General features: G+C 55.2%; 1 protein-coding gene across 1 annotated transcript; it reads right to left on the reverse strand.

The window, feature by feature from the left end:
- On the reverse strand, window positions 1-20,796 carry CCDC42 (coiled-coil domain containing 42). The gene is given in 10 exon segments (XM_040587897.1): window positions 1-63; window positions 396-500; window positions 502-690; window positions 1,761-1,982; window positions 2,735-2,932; window positions 3,461-3,565; window positions 3,691-3,796; window positions 4,131-4,317; window positions 20,556-20,685; window positions 20,776-20,796. Coding segments are annotated over 10 exon segments (1,326 nt in total).
- Window positions 20,797-21,654: the final 858 nt, after the last annotated feature.

Raw genomic sequence — 21,654 nt, forward strand, 5'->3', positions numbered from 1 at the left:
CTACACTTTCTTCTGTTTTACCTCCATTGAGATGTCTCTGAGGTCTTGGATAAGCTGCTGAATCTCGGGTGGGGAAGAGAGATGGCAGAGCTCAGGGCAGGGATGGGAACCAGAGGCAGAGGGGAGCTTGGTGGCACTTTTGGAGAGCAAAAATCCCCAACCAAACTGAGTAGGAGGATGAGGCATTTGCCTTGCTGGATCTGCACCACCAGAATGGGCTTTTGTGCTGTTCAGGGCAAGGGTGAATGAAACCAAACCTTGGCCACAGGTTGATCTGTGTCCCCTGCCCCAGCCTGCCTGGCTCCCACTCCTCCTGCCCCCACAGGGACCCACACCCTGCCCCACCTCCTGGGACCAGACAGGTTTGCCTGGTGTCCTCTGCCCCCTCCCCGTGCCCAAGAGAGAGCCCAGGTGAAAAGGAAGGTGGCTGCTGGGCACACTAATTTCACTGGGCTCTCCCCTCCCCTTGGGCAGCTAAGAGTCATTACTGCTCCACTTCTGGCCGGGGAGAAGAGTCTGGCTTGGCTCTACCATGGTCAGCTGTCTGTGGCTGTCATCTGCTGGCACGTTCAGGTTCAGATTCAGCTGCGTGTTGGCAAGCTGGAAGAGGCTGTGGATGCCCACCTTGATGTGCCTCAGCCTCAGGGCTTCCTTGACAATAATGCTCTGGAGGTCAGCCCAGAAAGCCTCCTGAGAAGAGACAAGACATGCAGCATGGTGACATGCCCCAGCAAAGATGCTGCTTCAGCGCTGGAAGCCCTGGCTTGGAGACCCCAACTTCCACTTCATTTATTTTGCTAGGAAGAACCTGTCCTTGCCCAGGGTTGTGCTGTAAGTGGTTCAGCTCCGTGTGGTGGGAGCAGATCCAGGAACCACCACAGCTCTTCCTTGCCCCAGGAACCTGCCCATCTCTCTGCCAGCTCCTGCAGCCCTCCCTTTGGCGGGTCTGCCCTGCAGACACCATTTGCACTCCCCACGGTAGGGCTAGCTGATACCCTGGGAGCAGCAGATCCCACTGCCACCCTCCCAGACCAGCTTCACCTGATGGGACCCAACTCCTGGAGTCTGGAGTGTCCAGTAAAGGGATTTGGCAAGGCCCCCTCAGAGCAACGCAAAAGGAGCAGAGGCCAGCAGAGCAGAGGGCAGTTCTGCACACTGAGCACTGGCTACACACTGACATGCCTCGTTGCAGCCCAGTTTATCACCAGTCTGGTCATTTTTGGACCAGTAAGGAGGGAAGAGAAGGGGTGAGCCCCTGGTGGGCAGATGCTGTGCGAAGAATGAAAACCAATAATAAAAACCAGCAAAACCAACTCTGCTCTGAGGCCGGAGCCATGAACAGTGGTGACCATGAGACTTGCCCCACTGAAGCCCAATTGCAGGGATGGTGCATGGAAACGAGTACGGCCAGGTTAGACAAACCCAATGGGCACGTGGCAGAGTACGCTTGGGGTTTGTGCCGAGGCAGACCAAAAAGCCTGGATAGCTGATCCCTTTTGGCTAGGAGTTCATGCAAGAACTGAAAGATCATAATGGCTTTGCAAGGACCTTGTTTTAACCCCTGATGTAACCTGTTCCAGACCTGGTCTGTCACTCTTCATTCTACAACCCCTTGGAGGGATGCAGTTAAGCATCTCCTCCAGTCACAAAGGCTGCTACTGGGACTTGCCATGACCCCATGGCTTAGGGATGAGCCATCAGCTAGTCTTTACAGAGCCAGGCCTTGAAGATCTTCCCCTGCCCATCCCACATTTTCTCACCCAGGAGAGGACGTCCTTTTGAACCTGGTCAAGATATAGCTGGAGCTGCACCAGTTCGTTTTCGTACTGCAGGATCTCAGCTTCCTTCTCTGCTGTATAGTGGTCCAGGAACTCCTTGGCTTGTTTAGACATTTCCTTACACCTCTGTTGTGACTGCAGCAGGTCCTTGTGCTTCATCACCAGCGCCCTGTAGCGCCAAATGACTTCCTGGATCTCCTCAAACTGCAGAACAGGACTCCTGGTGTTAGTAATCCCGCTCCCCTCATCATGATGGCAAGTCTCCTGTTGTTTGGCACCCTGCCCTGCCCTGCCACAACACCTCCCCCAGCTGAAAGATCTTCCCTTCCTGACAAGATTATGGCCCCAGGTGGTTTGTGAGCATTGCCACATTCTCTGGATGATGGCATCCCACCATGCCATTCCCAGAGCTGTCACTGCCATAAGCAAGGGAGATGCTGCACCCCTTCCCCAGGTGGGCTGCGCTCTGCTAAAACACAAAGCACGACTGCAACTGCCAGTGCTAGCACCTAGGCATGGGCGGGGAGCAGCTGGGCCTGCAGGAATATAAGCAATGCATGGAGTGATGCCCGGGCATCCCTGAGAGGGAGCACAGTGTTTTTGACAAATGCCTGGGCTCCCATTCCCGGGCAGCTTTTCAATTCTCCCCAACCATCAATGTGACATGAAATAGTGACACAAAGGGGTGCCCATTCCCCTCAGCCCTGTGCTTTTCCCCCTTCTAACAGGTTTTATTTGTTTTCTTAAGCTTTTACCTCCTTTTCTGGTTCTTCTCCCCTTACTCTGGTCCCCTTGGCTCACCTTGGTTGCAGGGAACCTCTTCCCATCCCATCTGAGGTCTCTAGTTTTGACCAAGTGTTATGATTTCCCTGGACTTGCCTTATCTCCTCTAGGTTTAACACCCACATAAGGCTCTCCTCAAGGCCATGATCTGTGTCTCTCACGTCCAAACCCACCTGTGAGACCTTCACCACATCCTCCAGGTATTTGGTGAAGATGGAGTACTTTTGCACTTTGTTGCAGAGTTTCTGGTACTTATTTTTCAGGATTTCCAGTTGCCTCTTGGCTTCCAAAAGCTCACTCTCCTTTTGAATCTTCATCTCTCTCTCCTCGATGGCTTTCTGCAGGGCCTGGATTCGCTTCTTATCATTTTCCTGGTGATGTTTCCCCCACCAACACACACACACACAGAGGGAAAGGAAGCCAAGGGAAGATGGAGCTGGGTCACACAACAGCACTGGGAGGAGATACCCTCACAGAGGAGAGGCCAGTGCTGGAGCACCCTTGGGAGCATTTTCCCTCCCTGTTTAGCAGGGCCATCCCTCTTGCCTTGGCCCTTCGGTCTTGGAGACAAGCACCTGGGACTGCACTCTGATTTTCAGACCTACTGGTATCTGCCCCTGGAAAACACCCAGGTGTCAACAGTGGGGACAGGCTGAGACCCTTCTTGGGGGATGTTTGGGATCCTCAGGAGATTGCACTGGTACAGGACAAGCTCCTTGTACCCAAGTCCTACCAGGGCTTTCCACATCTGTGGTGCAAATCCCCGTCCCTACCAATCCCATTCCTTGCACCTCCAGGCTCAAGGGAGGCTTGGCCAGACGTGGGGTCCCAAGGGGAGGGGAGAAGGTGCTGGTGTGGTTCAGAGTCATGTCAAGTGAGCTGATCAGGGACAGGTGTACCTTGAGAAACTTCTTAAATTTATTCTTGTAGTTATTCAGCTGAGCCTCCTTCATGTGGAGGTCCCTCCACTGGCAGGCTATGGCTTTCATCCTCTCCTTGAAGGCCTAGAAGCACCAGGGCAAGCGTGACACGGCTGCCCTCACCTAGAGCCAGCCACCCTCCCACTGCTGCCCTCCAAAAACCCACCAGCCCTCCCGACCATGCCCCAGCACCCTCCCACCTGTCTCACCTCTTTCTTCACCTCCAGAGCATTTTGCATCAGTCTAGCTTCTCTCCTCTTCTTCTGGAGATAAACAAACAGGGACACGGCATCCTCTGATGACAGTCCCTGTGTCCTGCCACACAAGTTCTCAAGGTTGCACACTGGATCCAGTACCTTGGCGAGGTGTTGAATTGCTCTGCTCTGTCACTCCACTGGGAATCACGTCCCGGGTGAGGCAATAGGGCAGAGCAACCCAGCACCGCCTCAGATACCATCTGGCAGCATGGCATGGCCCCCTTCCCCAGCAGGGATCCCAGTGGCAGAGAAAGGGGGTGTTACAGGCAGGAACAGCGCCAAGAGGAGACAGAAGCAGTAGAGATAAGGGATGGGAGTTTGCTGTGGTGTGGAAAGGAGGAGGCAGGAGACAAGGATGAAGGGGATGGAGGCAGGTGGAGGAGGCCCCTCACCTGAGCATGGGCAGGAGGCTCTGCTTGTCCTGCATGCAGAAATAGTCCAACAGTTCCTTTTCGTCCACGGTGGCCATTCCTCCAGCCACCAGCAGGGCCGAGAGCCCAGGTCCTCCCGGCACTGCTCCCAAGTCAGCCCAGGAGCTACCCTGGAAGCCTGAGGGCTCGGCGGTGCGGGGGGAGGCAGCTGGGCAGGGGGTGAACCCTGGGTGCCTCTGGCCTCTGCTCTCCCTGGGCCTCCCTTGCCCCAGCCGTGCCTACGGAACGGTTGCCAGGGGCAGCTGGAAGATGCTCAGGTGGTTACTTGGCAACCGAAGCAGGGCAACGCCCCCGTGCCAGCAAGGGCTACTGACCACTGCGTCCAGGACCGGGACTCTTCAGCGCTAAAGGAAAGCTGAACAAATGCAGGTTTCTTTCCCTTCCTCTCATGTCCTCTGGTTCTTCCTCTGCTAAAAACCAGCCCCCATGTTCTGCGACCTCTGCTCTCTTGGGCAGGAATTTCAGCACCGCTGACACCCACATCCCACTGTCTCAGAGCTCAGGGCAGGAGCTTGCTCCTTCTCTCCCAAAACACCAGGTAGAAAGACAGTTACACTGAGGCACATCCTCAGGGATGCTTGATCACTGTTCTGCTCACAGTTCCCTCTCCGTGTGGGACTGAGGTCTACTGTTTGCTAAAAAAAAAAAAACCAACAAAAAAACCTGAATTTTTAAAATTTGTTTTACTTTTTCCTCCCAGAACAAGGCACTAGAGCCAGGTCCATTGCTCAAAATAAAGGGGTGGTATTCAGGGGCCAGGTGAGGGAAGACCTACAGATGATGCTGACCTTGGAGTCTGCTCCTTCCACAAGAGATTTCACCCTCTGATGTTTGCTTCTGTCCTTCCCCACTTAACACACAGGAGCATTTCTGTGAGCTACTGAAGCTGAAACACCCCTGGCTTGGTGGAAAAGGGGATGACTCTCTGGGGGGAAAACCTTCGTGTCTGTTACCAGCCCTGACTTGCATCAGGGAAGTTGTTCTCAGGCAGACATCACCCCTTGCTCATTGTAAACTGGTAGGAACTGGGGAATGTCTGCCAGATCCGCCTGGCACTTTAAACAGCAGGAAGATGCATGGCCCAGGAAGGGACCAATTATTACACAAGATGCTTCATTTAGAGACAAATGACCCAAGGCAAAGCAGCAGATATGCTTTTATTACTGAAGCTCAAATTGGTCCCATCAGTGACAGGTGACTTGCCCTCTGCCCATCCCAAGGTCATCATGGGGCTGCTCGATCCCAACATGTCAGGCAGATTAAACCTGGTCTTACAGAACAGGTTCTGGACTTTGGCAGGGACAAGTCTTGCCTGGGAGGGGGCTTGTGCCTGCCCGCGAGGGGAGGGAGCTCAGCCCTTCCTCCAGCAGGCAGGGACCCTCTCCTGCCCACCCTTGCATCCCCTGGGCTGGAGGAGCTGCTGGTCCCCAGCAGAGCACAGGAACCCCCTGGGTGAGCAACCAAGAAGGTCTCAGCACATTTGAATTTCAAGTACTTACTGCAGAGCCAGGGACAGAGTCTGTCTGGGAAGCCACAGTGACCTGCTCTTCCACACCAGCAGAGCTGCAGATCCACACATGTCCTTGTCCTCCAGTGGCTGAAGTGTGCTCTGTGAAATTAAAAAGACCCTGCAACTTCGAGGGCAGTCTGAGGCAGGTGTTGGGCATCAGGATCAGCACTTCAAGCAATTAAAGTTCATTACCATAATGAATAAGTGGAGACAGACGCTTCCAAGGGGAAGCACTGGCTGACTTCCCAGTCTGACTGAGAATTCCCCATTATATGACATTTTGTCACACAAATGACAGACGGGCTCTAGGGAGCAAATGATTTCATCTGTCACCTTCCTGCTGGTTAGGCACGTGTAGCACTGAGGGGCTGCCCTGTCCCTTCGGCTTCACAGTATTTCGTTGTTCCTGGGGAGGTGCTGCCCTTCTGCAGATGGAAAGTGGAGGCCACCATAAAGTCCCTGGGGTTTTACCTTCCCCCATAGGCAGCTCTGGGATTCTTCCTTTCCATGCTGGAAAAGGAGCAGAGCTGCTGCTGCCTGCAGGCTTTTGAATGAAGAGGTCACCACCGGGTTTTATTCTTCCTGATGGGCAGAAGCTGCAGCTGAGTCCAGAGAGGCCTATTCCGATGGTAGAGGGACAGAGGGAGAATGCTGAGATGGCTGGAGAGGGGAAGACATGGGTGACCAAGTGGGTCTGAAAATACACCTTGTGTGTATTTTGTGTGTATTTTCCCCGAAGGTGGAAAGGCTGCTGGCTGGCCTGGCACAAGAAGACATGAATTTTAAGTACACAGGGACCTGTTGTGCAGCACCACGGTGCTCTGTGCATCTGCACTGATGCCCTCGTCTGCTTTGCAGCATCCCCATCCCTGTAGGACGGGCGAGCCCAGCCCATGCATCACCCAAAGCCACGTACCCTCCTGGCTCTTTCCTGCTGCCAAACCCAGACCCCAGGAGCAGACCTGCTTCCTGCAGTGCTGGAGCATCCTGGCTGGTGTCCACTGGGTGGGAAACCCTGGGCTGGAGTCAGTCCTCTGCCCACCTGGAGGGAAGCTGAGCAGGATGAGATCACACCCTGCAGTTCACAGCTGTGGTGAAAGTGCTGGCAGACAGCTTTTGGGGTTTTTTGGTGGGGTTTTTTTGGTTTTTTTTTATGTTCCTAATCACCATTTGCTGCTTTTAGCCTCACACTGAGGTTTTATCTTCAACAAATGCTTTCTTCCTGAATACACTATGCATTAAAAAAGTTTCTTCCTATTATGCTCTCCATAGTAACTGCATCAGCTTGCTATGAATAAATTACCTCTGACTTGACATCCTTTATTACAATATAGAAAATGCCATTTCTGAGTCATAGCTACCCGGGAGAAACCTTTTCTCTTCATCCCTTAGGTACATCCCCCACCTTTTGAGTTGAAGGAAACGGCATTATTAATTTTTTTTTCTTTTTTAAATCTCCTCTGTTCTTGAAGCCGCTGGCATGATTTTGAATGGCCAAATCTCTTCCCAGCATCTTTCCCCAGTTCTCAGGTCCCCAAGGGACAAGTTGAGCTGCTGCCTAGGCAGAGCACGAGGCTGTGCTGGGTGGGCGCAGACAGCGCGGGGCTGCTCAAGCACGGGAGCTGCATGGAGTGCTCAGGGCTTTTTGGAGTTGGGGAGCAGTTCCCATGTGGAGCCGAGGGAAGGTCCTTGCCCTGCTCCAGGAGTCTCTCCAGCCTGAGATACCTCCCAGCTTGCCAAAGTACTTAAATTTTCTCTGGGACGGTGTGGCCACATCTCAGGAGAGGAAGCACTGATTAAATGTATACAGCCCTGCTCCTGCCCCCTTTTCTTGCCCTGGGATAACTCCAGGCAGCCTTCCTGGTGGTGGGCAAGGGTTCGGCCCTTCCACACAGCACACCCTTCCTCTGCTCTGCTCCCATCCCGGCCTGCCCCTTCGGCGTGCATGCAGTTGGTGCTGATGGCAATGCAGGATAAATGTGCGAGGTGTGAGGGGATGGGGTGGGGGAGCCTGAGTCACTGCTCGGTGCCTCTCTCCCACCCCCCCCTGCTCTCCCCTGCCACCTTCCCTCTGAGTCATCCAGCACAGCAAGATTTCGGCTTAACCCCCAGCAAGCCAAGGCTGTGGAAGATGCCCATCTCCTCTGAGAACCTCAGTGCCTCTTGGCCAGGCTGGGCTCCAGGCTGGGCTCCGCTCTGTGGAGCAGATGTTCTCCCTCTCCCGGGGTTCCCTGATGTGGATTTGTCCCAGCACCTGTACTACACCCCAGCCCAAAGGGCACCTCTGTGTGCACCTCCCACGCTGTGGCTTCGGGGAGGAGGCTCAGGCTGGGGAGCTGATGCAAGAAGCAGCAGGAGAAGGAGCTAAGAAGTGGTTTCCAATCACCAGACCCTCCACCTATTTGCAAAGTAGCACACCCTTAATTCACTTACTCGTTTCCAGGCATCTGAGAGACAGCACGGGCTAATGGGAAAGCAGGGGGCAGCTCTGCTCTGCCACCAGGCAGCCACCAAAGTCCCTGCCTGCCTCTGTCTCTGCCATTCGGGTCAGGGTGAAGCTTTTTGCCATGTGGCCTCAGCTTCCAGCATTAGCCCTGGCCCTGACCCTGGGGCTCCTGCAGGGCAGTCACTGCCTATGGCTCTCTCCAAGTGCAGGTGACAGGCTGAAGATGACAGTGAGTTGGCAGCACTGACCTTACCGGTGCGGTGGTGTCAGTGCATGACATCTCCCTGTCATGTGAAGGTTTCACTGTCAGTCCCTGTGTGTTTATATAGGGGCTCCTAAAGCCTGACCTCCTGGAGCTGTGGGATTATGTGAGGTGCTTCCATCTCCATTGAACAGAAATTTCCAGTTAAAGAACAACGTCCTGAAAACTTGTAACCCCAAAGGCAGGTGCAGTCAGGGTGCAGTATTTTGTGTTTGACTTTTTGCCTAGTTTTTCTGTTCTGTAAGATCAGACTCACACAAGCTTAGGGGTTAGCCATCCCCAAACGTGACGGTTACACCATCAGTTTTGCAGCGCCTCCTGAAATCCCACTTCACCATCTGGCTTTGAGCAGAGCTGCCTGCTTGTCCCACCTGTGTCGGTAGGAGAGCATTTCTGTGTGCATCAGGCTCTGCTATCAGGGCAGGAACTTACTCAGTCTCCTTCTTGCAGTAATTTACCTCTGTCCTCACGTAGCTGGGTTGCAAAAAGGAAGTAGGCTGGTGAGCCCACTAACGAAATAGGTGGGTAGGCTTTGTTGGAAAGGGTTATTCCACACCTCCTTGGTGCTTCAGCTGTTTGTTCTCATGCTGGTGTGGTTCAGCACGTTTAGAAGGGTGCCTGTGTGCGGCGGCGAAGCAAGGAGATGGTGAGTATTTGCAAACCTCATTTGTTGAGCAAATCTTTATAGCAAGTACAAAAGATCAGAAAGGACAGTTTGCTCTTTCATGCACAGAGTGGTCCATGAATCAAAAAATAAGGATGATGCAGCAGGGATGAGAGGCAAACTATGACTCAGTGTCCAGACATCCCCGTGGCAACAGCAGTCACTGGACCATGTCAAAATGGGCTCATTCGCTCGCTGTGCAATGGGGAGGACGCAATAGCTGGAGGAGGAGGGATGGGTCGGCTTCCAGCCTTCAGATGTTGCTTATTCTCCAGCTGTGAGAGTGGGTCCCCAGGCCCACATGTCTGGACACAAAAGCAAAGCAGCAGCAGACATTTATTTTTCTCAGCAATAGTTTGCTGCTCCTTTTTTTTACAGCCCAAACTGCTCAAAGAAATGCATTCCCACCAGACAATAATGGTGTCACAGGTCTGCCCCAAAGCAAGTGCCACTACCCCTTCCCAAGGGTCTCAGGGCAACAAACTGCCCTTACCCTGTTTCAGTTCAAGTTGGGATCTGGCTTGTGTGTGCAAAGAGCAAATTTAAGGATCATTATCCAGCTTCATGGTAAATGTCTTGAATGGAGAAATCTCCATGGGTCAGGCTTCCTTTGTAGCTGGTAAGAGGGATAAGCACTCCCCGGGCATAACACATCCGATCCCCTGAGGCTGAATGAACTTCTGCAAGCTCCTGCTTCTCTCCAGCTTAGCGTGCTTTCCAGGAGCCAATGGAGGCCTGGTCCATAGTGGGAGCATCCAGGCTATGGGGCTGGGGCCGTGGCACTAGCCCAGGCAGTCAGAGTTCATACATCAATTACAGCAGTGCGGCGTTTGCTGCACACACACCTCTAGGACCTCTCTCCTGGCTGGGTTTTGGCAATAGCTCTGTCATGGCTCTGGGTTTTCATCTGACAGGGACACCCAGGGGTGCCATAAGCCCCAAACCATCTGAGTTCATCTTGTGTGGTACAAATGATCTCAAACCCAGATGCATCAAACGAAAGATGGTTTCCCAGGGAAGTTCTGACAAGCACACCCAGCCTTGTGGCACTATCAGGAGGGCACTGGGGGCATCAAGGTGAAAAGAAAGTGCCTCCTTTTTTGTCTTAGATAATTTTTTTTTTTGGTGGTGTGAGGCAAGTCCTGTGATGTGGCACTAGTCTGAAGCTGTTCTCATACTGCCCAGCCTGGGGATAGAGATGGTGACCTGATCCCCAAGGTGTGTCTGGGCAGAGTTGCAGCTCCAGAGAGAAAGAGACCTGTCATAAATAAATCCCCACAGCTCCAGCACTCAGCTGGTTTCCAGCACAGTGGAGGTTTCTGGAGATAATGAGCTTCCTGCACTCACATCAGCTGAAGCTGTCTCATCTGCCACGGCTGCTGGAAAGGTCTTGTCCTTCCTTTCTTCCCCATCAAATGTCTGATTTCAGCTCCACAGGCGCTCAAATGCACAGCAGGATAATTGCAAAGCTGGAGGTCTTCAGATTTCTTGGGCTGGATCCAGCTCTCTGGTAATGAAGAGGACCTCAAAGCCCTTTTCCAAGCATTTAGTCCTGTGTTAGTTCTCAGGTTTTATAACTGTCCTGCCAAACCTGGTGGCACCAGACCCCATATGTGACTCCACTGAGCCCATCAGAGGAGACCGGGCAGAGGTGGCACCATGGTGATGAACACCAGAGAGCCAGCAGAGCTGCTGGGCAGGAGGAGAAACAGGATCCTAGTGTGACCCAGGGACCATAACAGAGGGCTGTCCAGATGCCTTAGGTGTGACCATGGCTGCTGAAGAGGACCAGACCTGAGAAATGTGAAGTCCCTGTGGGGAGGCTCAAATCAGCAAGGCCAAAGAGCATGGATGAAGTCCAAGGCTGCTCACCCACGCTCCTCACCCCAGGCAGTGGCCATCCCAGCCCTCAGCGCTGCAGCAAGGACCAGGCTCAGCAGAGATCAGCTCTGGCCTTTGGCTTGAATCACATCACCTAATCACGGGATATTTGCACAAGCTGAGAGGCTCTGTGGCCACTCCCAGCTGCTGAGGAAGGAACATTTTTGTGTGCAGCTGGGGCTTTTCAGAGTGCTGACAACAGGCATTGTCATCTGCCAGCAACGCCATTTCCATGGTATTGCCTCATCCTTAGTTGCAGCCCAGCATAGGTCTGACTCCATCCCACCATGCAGGATATGACCCCAGGGAAAAGCTGATGCCAAGAGATGGGAGCTGCTCCCAGGCTGGGATCACCTCTGCAAAGGGGATGCTCAGGTGTTTGTTACCTTCTGGGAGACCAGGTTTTTCACCACGGAGCCCTGCAAGAGCACAGGAACCTTCTCAAGTCCTTTCCTACTGCTCCATAGTGCTGCACCAGATCCCTCCTCACTCCCAGACACGAACAAATCCTGCTGAAATCAGTGCTAGGTGAACAACAGGAAGATTCCAGGATCTGCCCACATCCAGATTTGCCCCGTTTTGCTTTTGGGCACTGCAGACCCCTCTTTAGTTTGTGACCCGCTGCCAGCATCCCCCTATACACACACACACAGCCTGGACCTGCTCTGGCTGCGCTGCTGTCCCCACGCTGTGTTGATCCAGCTGATGTCTCCTCCAGACCTGCATTTCATACCCTGAGTGCTTGCAACTCTGTAAAACCCAAATCCGCTATTGTTACTCGTGCATTACAGCCACACCACCTTGATCAGGAGGGAAAATGCAGCCCAGAAATCCAGGAGAGATCCCCAACAACCTCCCTTGGACCACTCCTGCAGCCTGACAGTCATAGGGGGGGGTGAGCTGGATTTTGATGAATGTGTTAAGCTGACATAATCCATCCGTGCCTCCTGGAGACACAGCCTGTCCCTCAACCCCAGCTGCTCATTCCCAGCCCTTCACACCCCCTGTGCCTGGCACAAGTGTTTGAGTAGCCCTGCCTTGGCTTAGTTCAGGGAACCAACTGCCTGGAAAACCTGGCCAACCTCAAAGACCCATTCAAGAGCCCACGGAGCACTTGTGTGGATGCAAACTTGTGCCCAGGAAAGGGAGGCTGTGGGAGAAGTGGGGCAATGAGTGGGGAAGGGGAGGACACGGCTTGTCTTCTGGTGCCAATGCTTTCCACTGATCCCCCCAGTCTGAACAAGATCTCCCCTGAGCAGGGCTGATCTTGGAGCTGTGGTCCCCTTTGGTGATGCAGGGCAGCCCGAAGTGCTGACACACCTCATAGCATCACTTCTTCCTTTCTGTCAGGCCATCTGTCATGTAAAAAGAGGACATGAGGCTTACTTGGTGTGAATTGATCGTATTAGTGTTTATAAACCATTGAATAATTCACCCTGATTTGGTCTGATCACAATGTGATGATGGGTTGATAAGCCCTCCCCTTTTTCTGGCTGGGTTTGTTCCTCTCTGCCACATCTTCCCGTTCTCTCCAGCATCCCCATGAACTCTCCCAGACCCCTAACTCTGAACACATCCTATGCATTTACATGCTCCTTTATCCCACCTCTCCTGTTCTGGCCTGTTTTCTCACCTCCCCTTTCATTAACTATCTGGTCATGTCCAGATTTTTATAAGATTAAAGTTAAAAAAAGAAACCACCAAAAACTCCTCTGCATTCCCCTCTATTTATTCTTCTTTTCCGCTGAGCTGTGAGCTGCAGCTTATCTTCATCTTCCTCCCTGCAGATGCTCTTTGTTCTGCCTGTGGTGCCCCTGCACGCAGCAGCCTCTGCTTTCCCATCAACATCCCACTCGCTTGAGTTATCCCTCCAGGTTCAGCCTTGCTCATGCGCTCTTCTCTTCGATGTTCTGGTGCTCGAGGGCTTGTGCACCTCCCCTCCCAGCAGGTCCTGTGTTTCTCCGTGCTGCAAACATTTCCCGTGGAGCTAAGATAGGGTCCTGCTCGGGAGCTGCCAGCTTTCCTGCCCTCCCTGCCCTCAAAGTTCCCTGCCAGCAGGGTCCTGTGGGCCGGTGCCTGCTTTTTTCATTGACGTTCATATCCCATGGATTTTGTCCTTGTGTTTTGAATCCTCATGTTCCAGCTGCATTACCCGTGCAACGTACATTTGTACCTTTTCCCTGAGCAGCCCTTACTTGAAGCTGAAAATGAGTGAAGAGCTCTGATTTAAATGTGGCATCTCTTTGTTTTCCACCAAAATAAGCCTCATCCACTCCCGCTCTCCGCAGGGTGCAGGCAGGGCTGGCACAGCGGGCAGGGGAAAGCCGTGTGCCTCCAGCTTTTCGCAACACATCCAGAAAAATGAGGAGGTGATGCCATCCCCAGGCTCTGGGAAAAATAGCAGAGGGTTTGAACAGACAGAAGGAGATGGGCAGCTGGGACGCTCGCCCAGGGGTGGTGGGCACCTGGGGGTGAGGAACCAGCACTGGTTTCCATGGCTGTCTTCTCCATCGTACAGCTCTGGGTCTCAGCATCCCCCAGCATCTCACAGATCTCTGCAGAGCTGCTAAGTGCCCCTCAGGAGGACCGGCTGGTGTGCAGGGACATGCAGCTCCTCTTGCACTGGCTGCTCCAGGCTTGTGCCCCCGCCAGCAGACACTGGTGTGTCACTGGAAGTCCCCAAAACCCACCATGGGTCTGTGAGACTGTGCAGAACCTCCGAGGACAGGTCTTGAGTTCAAGCTGCCAGGCTTCAGGCTGAGGTGGGACTCGGAGAACTTTGTCCTGCCCTGAAGATGGAGGGGGAAGATGGGCTGATGTGCTGTGAGCCAGGAGGAACACGTCTGCCCAGGCTGAACCAGAGGATGGGTTCTGCACACAGATCCAGCATCTCAGAGCCCATCAGGGAAGAATGTGTCCCAGATTAGACAATGTGTATGTTTTTAACTGGTGTGAACAGGTTTCTGAGCCTGATGGATAGAGCTCAGCTGAGGGAGTCACTGGGCATGGGTGTCTCCACCTTTGATGGAGCTGAGGAAACTGTGGGCAGAGCAGGATGCTGCTTTGATGTAGGGTTGCAGCCCACCCCCACCCCCTCCTGTGCCCTTCCTCCCCTTTCTTCCCTTCTGAAGTCCCCAGACCTTGTGATCCCCACCCAAGGACCATGGCAGTGAGGTGATCAGGATGCCCTGGGATTTGGGAAGCCCTCTGGGGTTTGGGATGTCTGGGGCCAACCCTCTAAACAGGGCTGTGCTCCACAGGTGCTGAGGCTCTCCCCTCTCCTGGGGTTTAGGCATCCTTTATCTCAGTCCCCCTTCTCTTGAGTCCTGAACCCACCCTGGCAGGTGATTTGTGCAGTTATTGGCAGGCACAGCTAATAACTCCCACTACAGCATCCCTTCATCGGCTGTTAAAGACCCCACTGGAGCATTTAAAGGGGGAAAGACCTTCAGAGTGAGGGCGGTGTGGGGTTTTCCTGCTGTTTAAAGACACATGGACCAGTTTGGTTTTGGGTTTTTTTTGGTTTTTTTTTTGCAGAGCAAGTATATAGCTGGAAGTCTATTAAGGCAGTTTTATGGGAGCTCACACTGAGCGCTCAGATTAATTAGCTAGCAGTATCGCTAATGATCTCTGCTGTAATGAGTTATGCTGGGAAATACACAGCTCTGAGGGCTTCGGGGACGTTGGGTCTGATGGCAGGGCATGGTCCCTCTAGACAGGCTATCTCTCCTTGCGCAGTCAGAGCTGAGGAAGCCCCAGAAGCACTGTGGATATCTGTTCTGTTGCTGGCTGGCGGACAGCCCCCCCCCTTACTCTCCCTCCTCATGGCCCCAAGCCCTGGGCTCTCTGAAACGAGCAGTTCCTAGGCTCAGGGAGGGGCTGTACGTGCCCAAGCCTGAATGCTGGGGACAGGAGGACAGGGAAGGAGGGATGCTCAGGGAGCGTGCCTGTCCCTGCTGAGCATCCCCCAGGCAGAGACAGAAACTGCAGGAAGTCTTTGGTGACTGCCCTGGTGACTGGCAAACCCCCTGCCCATCATCTTGGGACACTCAATGAGTTTGCATAGCTTGTCTGAGCTCTGTGGTGTGTTTCATTACTCTTCTCAGCTTGATCAGGGGTTGGGGTCCCATGGGGCTAGAGCTGCAAGGATGCAGGGCCTTTGCTGGCAGCTGCCTCTGCTTTTCTGATCCCTACACACATAAATAAACCAGGGGCCATGCTCAAAGCCCCTGGTCAGGGGCTCCCCACGTCTTCTTGGCTCGTTCCCTCCTCAGCAGCTCTCCACTGGGAGGATGGACGTGTCTGTAGATGCAAGCACTTGAAATGCACCCAAACCCAAAACATTTCCCATGTTAGGGAGCCAAAAGAGGCAAAATGGCCAGTGCTGTCCTGGGACCAGCCAGCTCTCAGTGCTAGCCCTGAGACAGACAGAAAAGGCAAGGGTGGAGGAGAAACCCAGCCTGGATGGTGTGCCAGAGGCCATGTGGATGCAGGTAGGCTGGGGGAGACTGGGAGGGGGAACCAGTGCTTGGTCCATGTCCACTGTCCCATCACCCCCAGGTACATCCTCTCCATCACAGACAACCACTTTGTGTAGGAGCTGCTCTGGTCCAAGCTGGCCTGGGGACAGTGGGGTTTGGGGTGTCTGTGACTCCCATCTCATGACAAGCATGGGGTGAGGTGGTATCCCGGCTGCTGCCTGCGCTGAGGAAGGGCAAATAGGTCAGTTTGCAACAGGGGTAGGTGAGGGTAGCAATGGGGGCTGGATGTGCTTCAGCCCCCCTGGGCCTGCTGCCACCACCCTGCAGGAGGGGATGCTGTCCCCTTGCCACCAGCTGGGCAGCGGGCAGGGATGTGCCTGCAGCCCCCCAGAGTCTTGCCGTGGTCTCTCTGGGGTGGCATCTGGAGGCTGCAAGGAGTATGGGGCTATATATGGCCCTGGATCACTTTATGCAGGTGCTTTTCTGTGGGACCAGCTGTCCACTGTGCCACCCTCCCACAGCAAGGGGCCCTGGAGAAGCCCTCCAGGCACCCATGGAGGTGTCTGTGCTGCTCAGGGAAACCAGGAGTGCAAAGAGGTGCCATCCCCCGGCTTCCACAGAGTTCAGCATGTCCCCTGAATCACAAGAAGGAAATTCAAACTATGTGCAGGGCGCGAGAGTTCAGAACAAGCCCAAATCCCCAGCTGGCCATAAAAGTCTGGCCAAGATGAGGCAACACAAAACCTAAACATTCAGGCGAGCGATGGATCCCAGGAGCACAGCAGCTCTCGGCGGCGGTGTCAGCTCACTTCTGCTTCCCTGAGGAGCTGCAGTCGGGGGGCAGCCCGTGGTGGACCTTTATAGGGACCTGCATGGGAGCTTCAGCTCCTGGGGTGGTGCAGGCAGCTGAGATCCCTCTGCCCCCCACAGCACTGGCTGGTAAGGCTAGGATAGAGCCTAGGGAAGGGTAGGGGTCTGACCCTGATCTGCTAAGCTCTGGAAGAGCCAGCTGCAGCATCAGGAAGAGATGCAGCCAGCGTTTTCTCCTCCGACTTTTACCAAGACATGCGGAGAGGCCTGAGCTAATACTCCCTTCGGCTGTCAGTTCACAGGGCTGCTGGAGGGGCTATAGAGGATGTATTCCCAGGATACAGGGATAGAAGTTGCCCAGGGGAAGTGTCCAGGAGAGCAAAACCAGAGGAGTTGGCTTGAGTCAGCTTCGGAGCAGAGAACGGGCAGCATGAAGTGCCCCGTGCTCCTTGCCATCCTGCCTCCTGCTGAGTGGTTTGCTCCCCATCCTGCCTCTCTCTGCTGCCTCTCTCCCCACCTCCTTGCCTTTCTTGCTGCTGAGATCCCTTCTAGCTGCTTGGATTGCCCCAGGCCTGGGGAATCTCCCTTCCCCTGACACGACGCAGTTGTGTGCAGCCTACAGCAGCAGGTGCAGTGGGTGGAGCGGCGCTGGCAAAGCCAAAGTGCCGAGTCGGACCCTTCCCCAGGGCCTGTGATCCTGATCCTCGTGGGAACTCCCTGCCACCCACCAATTCCTCTTCTTATTTACGTACAGCTGCTGTTCACAAATGGGCTTCCTGGGATGGAAACCTCCGGCAGCTTTTTGGAGTGGAAGAGCATGTGAAAACCTGCCACGATGGGCTGCCTGTGAGGCAAACGCCTCTTTCTCCAAGGCTCCTTCACTCCCTGCCTTGGCACCCAGGTCACCTGCAGCAGGTGAGAAGGGAGCCCTGGGCTGGGTGGTTGCCGACTGGCCCTCTGCTCCCTGTGAAGCAAAGCTGCTCCCAGAGCTCCTGCCTGGCCGCAGGCACCAGGGTCTGCGGCACCTTTGAAGCCAGAGCCTGAACACCCCGATGGCCCACGGTGGAGCAGGAGACACAGCTCTGTGCATCCATGGCTCAGCTCTGCCCATTGGGTCCAGTCTACCTTCCCATTTGTGGCTCCTTTGTGTGCGGGATGCAGGCTCTCACAGGGAGCACAAGGCAGTGCAAAGAGCTCAGCAGACCCCTATTTGCAAGCTGAGGAGCAAGGATAGGCACCGGGGCTCAGCAACCCAGCGGGAGATGCCCTAAGCTCTCCAGCAAGCCTGCAAAGCCAGCCAAGAAAGGACTTGCCTAGGAATGAAGGGCAGATGAGCGCGGCTCATGCCTCACCCTGCCTTTAAATGGAGAAGCAAGACCTGCCTGGTGCTGCTGCCCGTGGATTCCTGGCAGCAGTCCATGCACCGGGCTGCCTGCCTGCCTGCAGGTCACCCGGCGTGTGGCTGTGCAGAACGACCTCCAGCCACCCTGGCAGGCTGTGCCCACACCGGGTGGGACCTCGCATGCACAGAGGCTGCAGGAAAACAAGCCAGCCCTTCCCCGAGCACGCGGGCTGCCAGCGTCCATCTGGGAGGTCAGAAAGCAGAAGGAGCCCAGGAATTCAGCAGTAGAATGTGTTTGTTGTTTGATTTTTCAGTAATACGTTCTGGGTTGTGGCTAAATCCTGTTTGCAAAGTGCTGAGCCTGTTGTGAGAGCTGGGAGCGACGTGCGCACGGAGGCAGGCAGGGGAAAACCCACAGCATGGTCCTGTCTTCCCTCTGCGTCCCTTCTGCTCCGCATTGCTGGCTCCCCCAGCTCGGAAGAGAATTGCTCCAGGGGTGTGTAGTGAGACTGGGGGTGGACCCGGGAGCCCCAGGTCCTGGCAGGTCCCCTTGCACGCTGGGCAACAGACCCACAGCAGAAGCAGGGCCCATTCCTACCTGGGACATCTCCCCGGCATCGCCCCTGGGATGGGGTGAAGCACGCTGGAGCCTGCTGTCCTGTGATCACACTTGTACCAAACTCCCACTGATTTTGGGAGTCCTTCTGGAGGCACAGTAACTCCCTTCCCAGTTTTCAGAGGGTGCTGGGCCAAAACACCTGCAAAACCAGCCCTGCTGGAGCTGGGATCCTGCTCTGAGAGCCCCGCTGCTCCCAGGAGAGTGGGAGCAGGAGGAGCCAGAAGGCTAATAGGTTTTCAAGTGGGGATGTCACTTATTAGTCTGGATCAACACTCTCATTTCCCTGGGGACCCCTTTAGTGACATTTCACTGCATGGTTTTTGGAAGGAGCCCAAGCAGCCAGGAGGACAGGAGCCAGTGCAAGACCCATACGGGAAGGCAGCCAGGCTGCTGGGCTCGTCCCGGTCATGTGCCGCAGGGCTGGGGGAAGGAGGACAGCCCTGCCCAGCCTTGTCCCACAGCCTTGTCCCGCAGCCAGGGGCACACGGCACCACCGTCCCGTCCCGTTGCTGGTGTCCTGGTGGGACAGCCGAAGTGAACCATCCTCACTTTGCTGCCAAGAGGCAACTCTGTGGGGCATGGAGGAATCCCTGTGTGGCTGTGGCTTCATCACAGTACATCTCAGCTTCAGTGGGGCTGTGTGACATGTGGAGTGGGGACAAGATGAGCCAGGTTCAGGATGGAGCTGGTGTGGTCCCTCCTGCACAGCAACCGTGAGTCCAAGGAGGGTTGCAAGGAGCTCTGAGAGCTGGAGAGGGCAGGGGCCTCCCTGGGAATGGGAACTGTGTTCCTCCAAAGGGGTCTCCAGGGTCACTCCCTATTGCACAAGAGCTGCTTTAGCCAAGCCACCCTGAATACGGACACCCACCAGACCAGGACACCTCCCTCTGCTGAGGCACTGGGCTGCCTACAGTCCCTGTCTGTTTTGGAGAGGGTCGGATATTCACACCTACAGTGCTCCCCAGGCTGGGATAGCCAGGAACAGCCAAGGGATGCTGGCCGCCACCGCCCCAGCAAGCCAAGGAACAGCGTGGTGGCTGTCCTGCCTGCCTGCCTCTAAAATTCCCCACCACAAAGGGCCAGGTTTGCTTTTGCAGCTGGCTTTTCCCCAGGGACACCCACTGCGGGGTGCTGGATCCCTGCTCAGGCTGCAGCTTAGGGGACAGGGCAGCCGCCAGGCTCCTGTGCAGCCCCTCTGCCCCACCACACAGAAAATCTCCTGGGGAAAAGGTTCGGGGAGCGGATGCTTCTTAGAAGCTCTGGCCAGGGCCCTGTTCCCCTCTTTGCTCGATCTGTCAAACCACTTTCAATAAATCAGAGGATTTTCCCAGCACAGCACTCCTGCTGCCAGACCACAGCGCTCCGCTTGCGCTTTTGTCTCTCGTTCCCCACTACTTGCCTCCTGTTTGCTTCGCTGTGGCCTTTGCTCTGCCCCTTTTTGTCAGGGTTGCGTCAGCAGTGCTCTCTCAGAGCCCTGTTCCCTCCATCTCCCATCAGCGCGTGTGGGTTTGCACGGCTGAGGGTGGGAAATGCAGGAGGGGGACGAAGCGGTGCCCACCGGCACAGAGGCCTGGCTCCAAGTAGGCATTTCCAGGAACAGTGGCTAAATTGTCCAGTTTTGGCTTCAATCCCTATGAGTTTTTCACCTCCTCTGGTTCTGAGGCATTCGGGGCATCCTTCATGTCCAGCCTGAGAGCACCAGGGCAGGGTGCTGGAGGTCGCTGGGGCTGTCCCACAGCTTGGTAGGCAGATGAACGATTTGGGATACGATCCCTGCCCCCCTCCACCTTCCATGCAGCATCAAGCAGAGTTTGCAGCTCCACAGCTCCAGGTGCACCGCACAGGTCCACAGCTGTCCTGGAGCCTGTGGTGCCCTGATGGGAAGGACCCCAAGGAATGTATGTCACCACCCCAGGACACAGAGCAGTCTGTGCTGTATCTCCCCTGTCCTTCATCCCCGGCCAGGGTCCTGGGTGCCCCACAGGGACAGAGGACCACAAGGACAGGCTTCTCTGGGCTCAACCACAGCTTGAAACTGTCCACCAAGTACCCAATGCACCTCCTCTGGGACTGGTGGAGGGGATTGCCCCTGCTCTGAACCCTGTGTCCTCCTGGGGTCTAGAGAAACCAGGCATGGAGAGGTGGAGGGGCTGTCCCTGGTGGGTCCACAGCAACAAGCCAGCCTTCCCTGTGCCCCCCGACCCGCTGGCCTGCCGGTTGGCTGCTCCTAGCTGGGGCTCAACAGGGCTCAGAGCGTTTCTGCTCCACGCAGACCAATTCGCTCATTCTCTCTGCGGGGAGGGAATTTTCCTCTGTTTCCATGCTAGTAGGAAGAGCATTCGTCTGAACTAGTGCAGGCAGAAATCCTTACCGAGGGTGGCATCCTTACCCAGAGCACTGAGATGCCGGAGGAAGTGTTTGCTCCTGGCACGTTGCATTAAAGTGGACAGGTCAGCCCAGGTGGGGACCTGGTCATGGCCAGACACTTCCCGCTCCAGGGACTGCCAGTGGAGAAAGAAACCAAAGGATCAGGAAGGGGATCACTGTTGCTCAGGGGGGCACAAGAAGAAAACTTGGAACTAAAAGCTCACCATCAGCTCAGAGCCCACCATGCCCCTCCAAAAGCCGAGCTCTGCTAGCAGCAAGGCAGTGTGGATAAGAAAAGGTGGTTGGCTCCAGCAGTTCTCTGGAGGACAGTAGCTTTGCAAAGCAGAGGCGGGCCATGAGGGCTCCACCAGCTGTGCTCTGCTCCCACCAGGAGCCATTCCCAGTATCTGCCTGGGATTGTGATGAGGGGAGACAAAGAAACCATGACAGAAGCAAACCAATCTGCTGTCCAAGGTTCCTCTCATGTGAGCGATGGGATAGACATCTCTTGGCACTGGCATTTCATTTGCATCCCTTGGGAAGGGCTCTGACACAGCGTGATAGAAACCAGAGCCGTCCCGAGTCCTGCACGGGTGGGTGGGAGCAGGCTCGTTGCTCTCTCTGCCCCAGCTCCACACCAGCACCGTGCTCTGGAGAGGGGAGGATTTGGCTCTCCCACCCTGTGGACCATTAATATCCCATCTGGGGAGGTGGCTCACATGTGCCCTGGCCTTGCACACCTTCTCCTCTCAGTGGGTCACCTCAGCCTGGGCAGTCTGGCCCAGATGTCACTGCACCAGCTGACGTGTCCGTGAGCAGATCTAGTTCCCCCTTCCCTTCCCCTGGGGCTGCAGGACGCCTGCTCGTCAGCATTTCTGAGGTAGGTGACAAAACAGGACCCCCCTCACCCTGCCCCAGAGCCTCTCCCTTGCTGCAGCTCTGCAGTTTGAATGAAGCCCAGGTGGCAACAGCCCAAGAAACTCAGACACCTCGGGGGAGACGCAACACGAGGGGCCCTGCGCAATGAGCTGGTGGACACAGTGGTGAGCCCCTCCAGCGGAGAGGGGAAAATCCACTGCAGGCTCCAAAATAGCTTTGGATTC

Source organism: Falco naumanni, chromosome 1 (assembly GCF_017639655.2).
Source record: "Falco naumanni isolate bFalNau1 chromosome 1, bFalNau1.pat, whole genome shotgun sequence".
NCBI lineage: Eukaryota > Metazoa > Chordata > Aves > Falconiformes > Falconidae > Falco > Falco naumanni.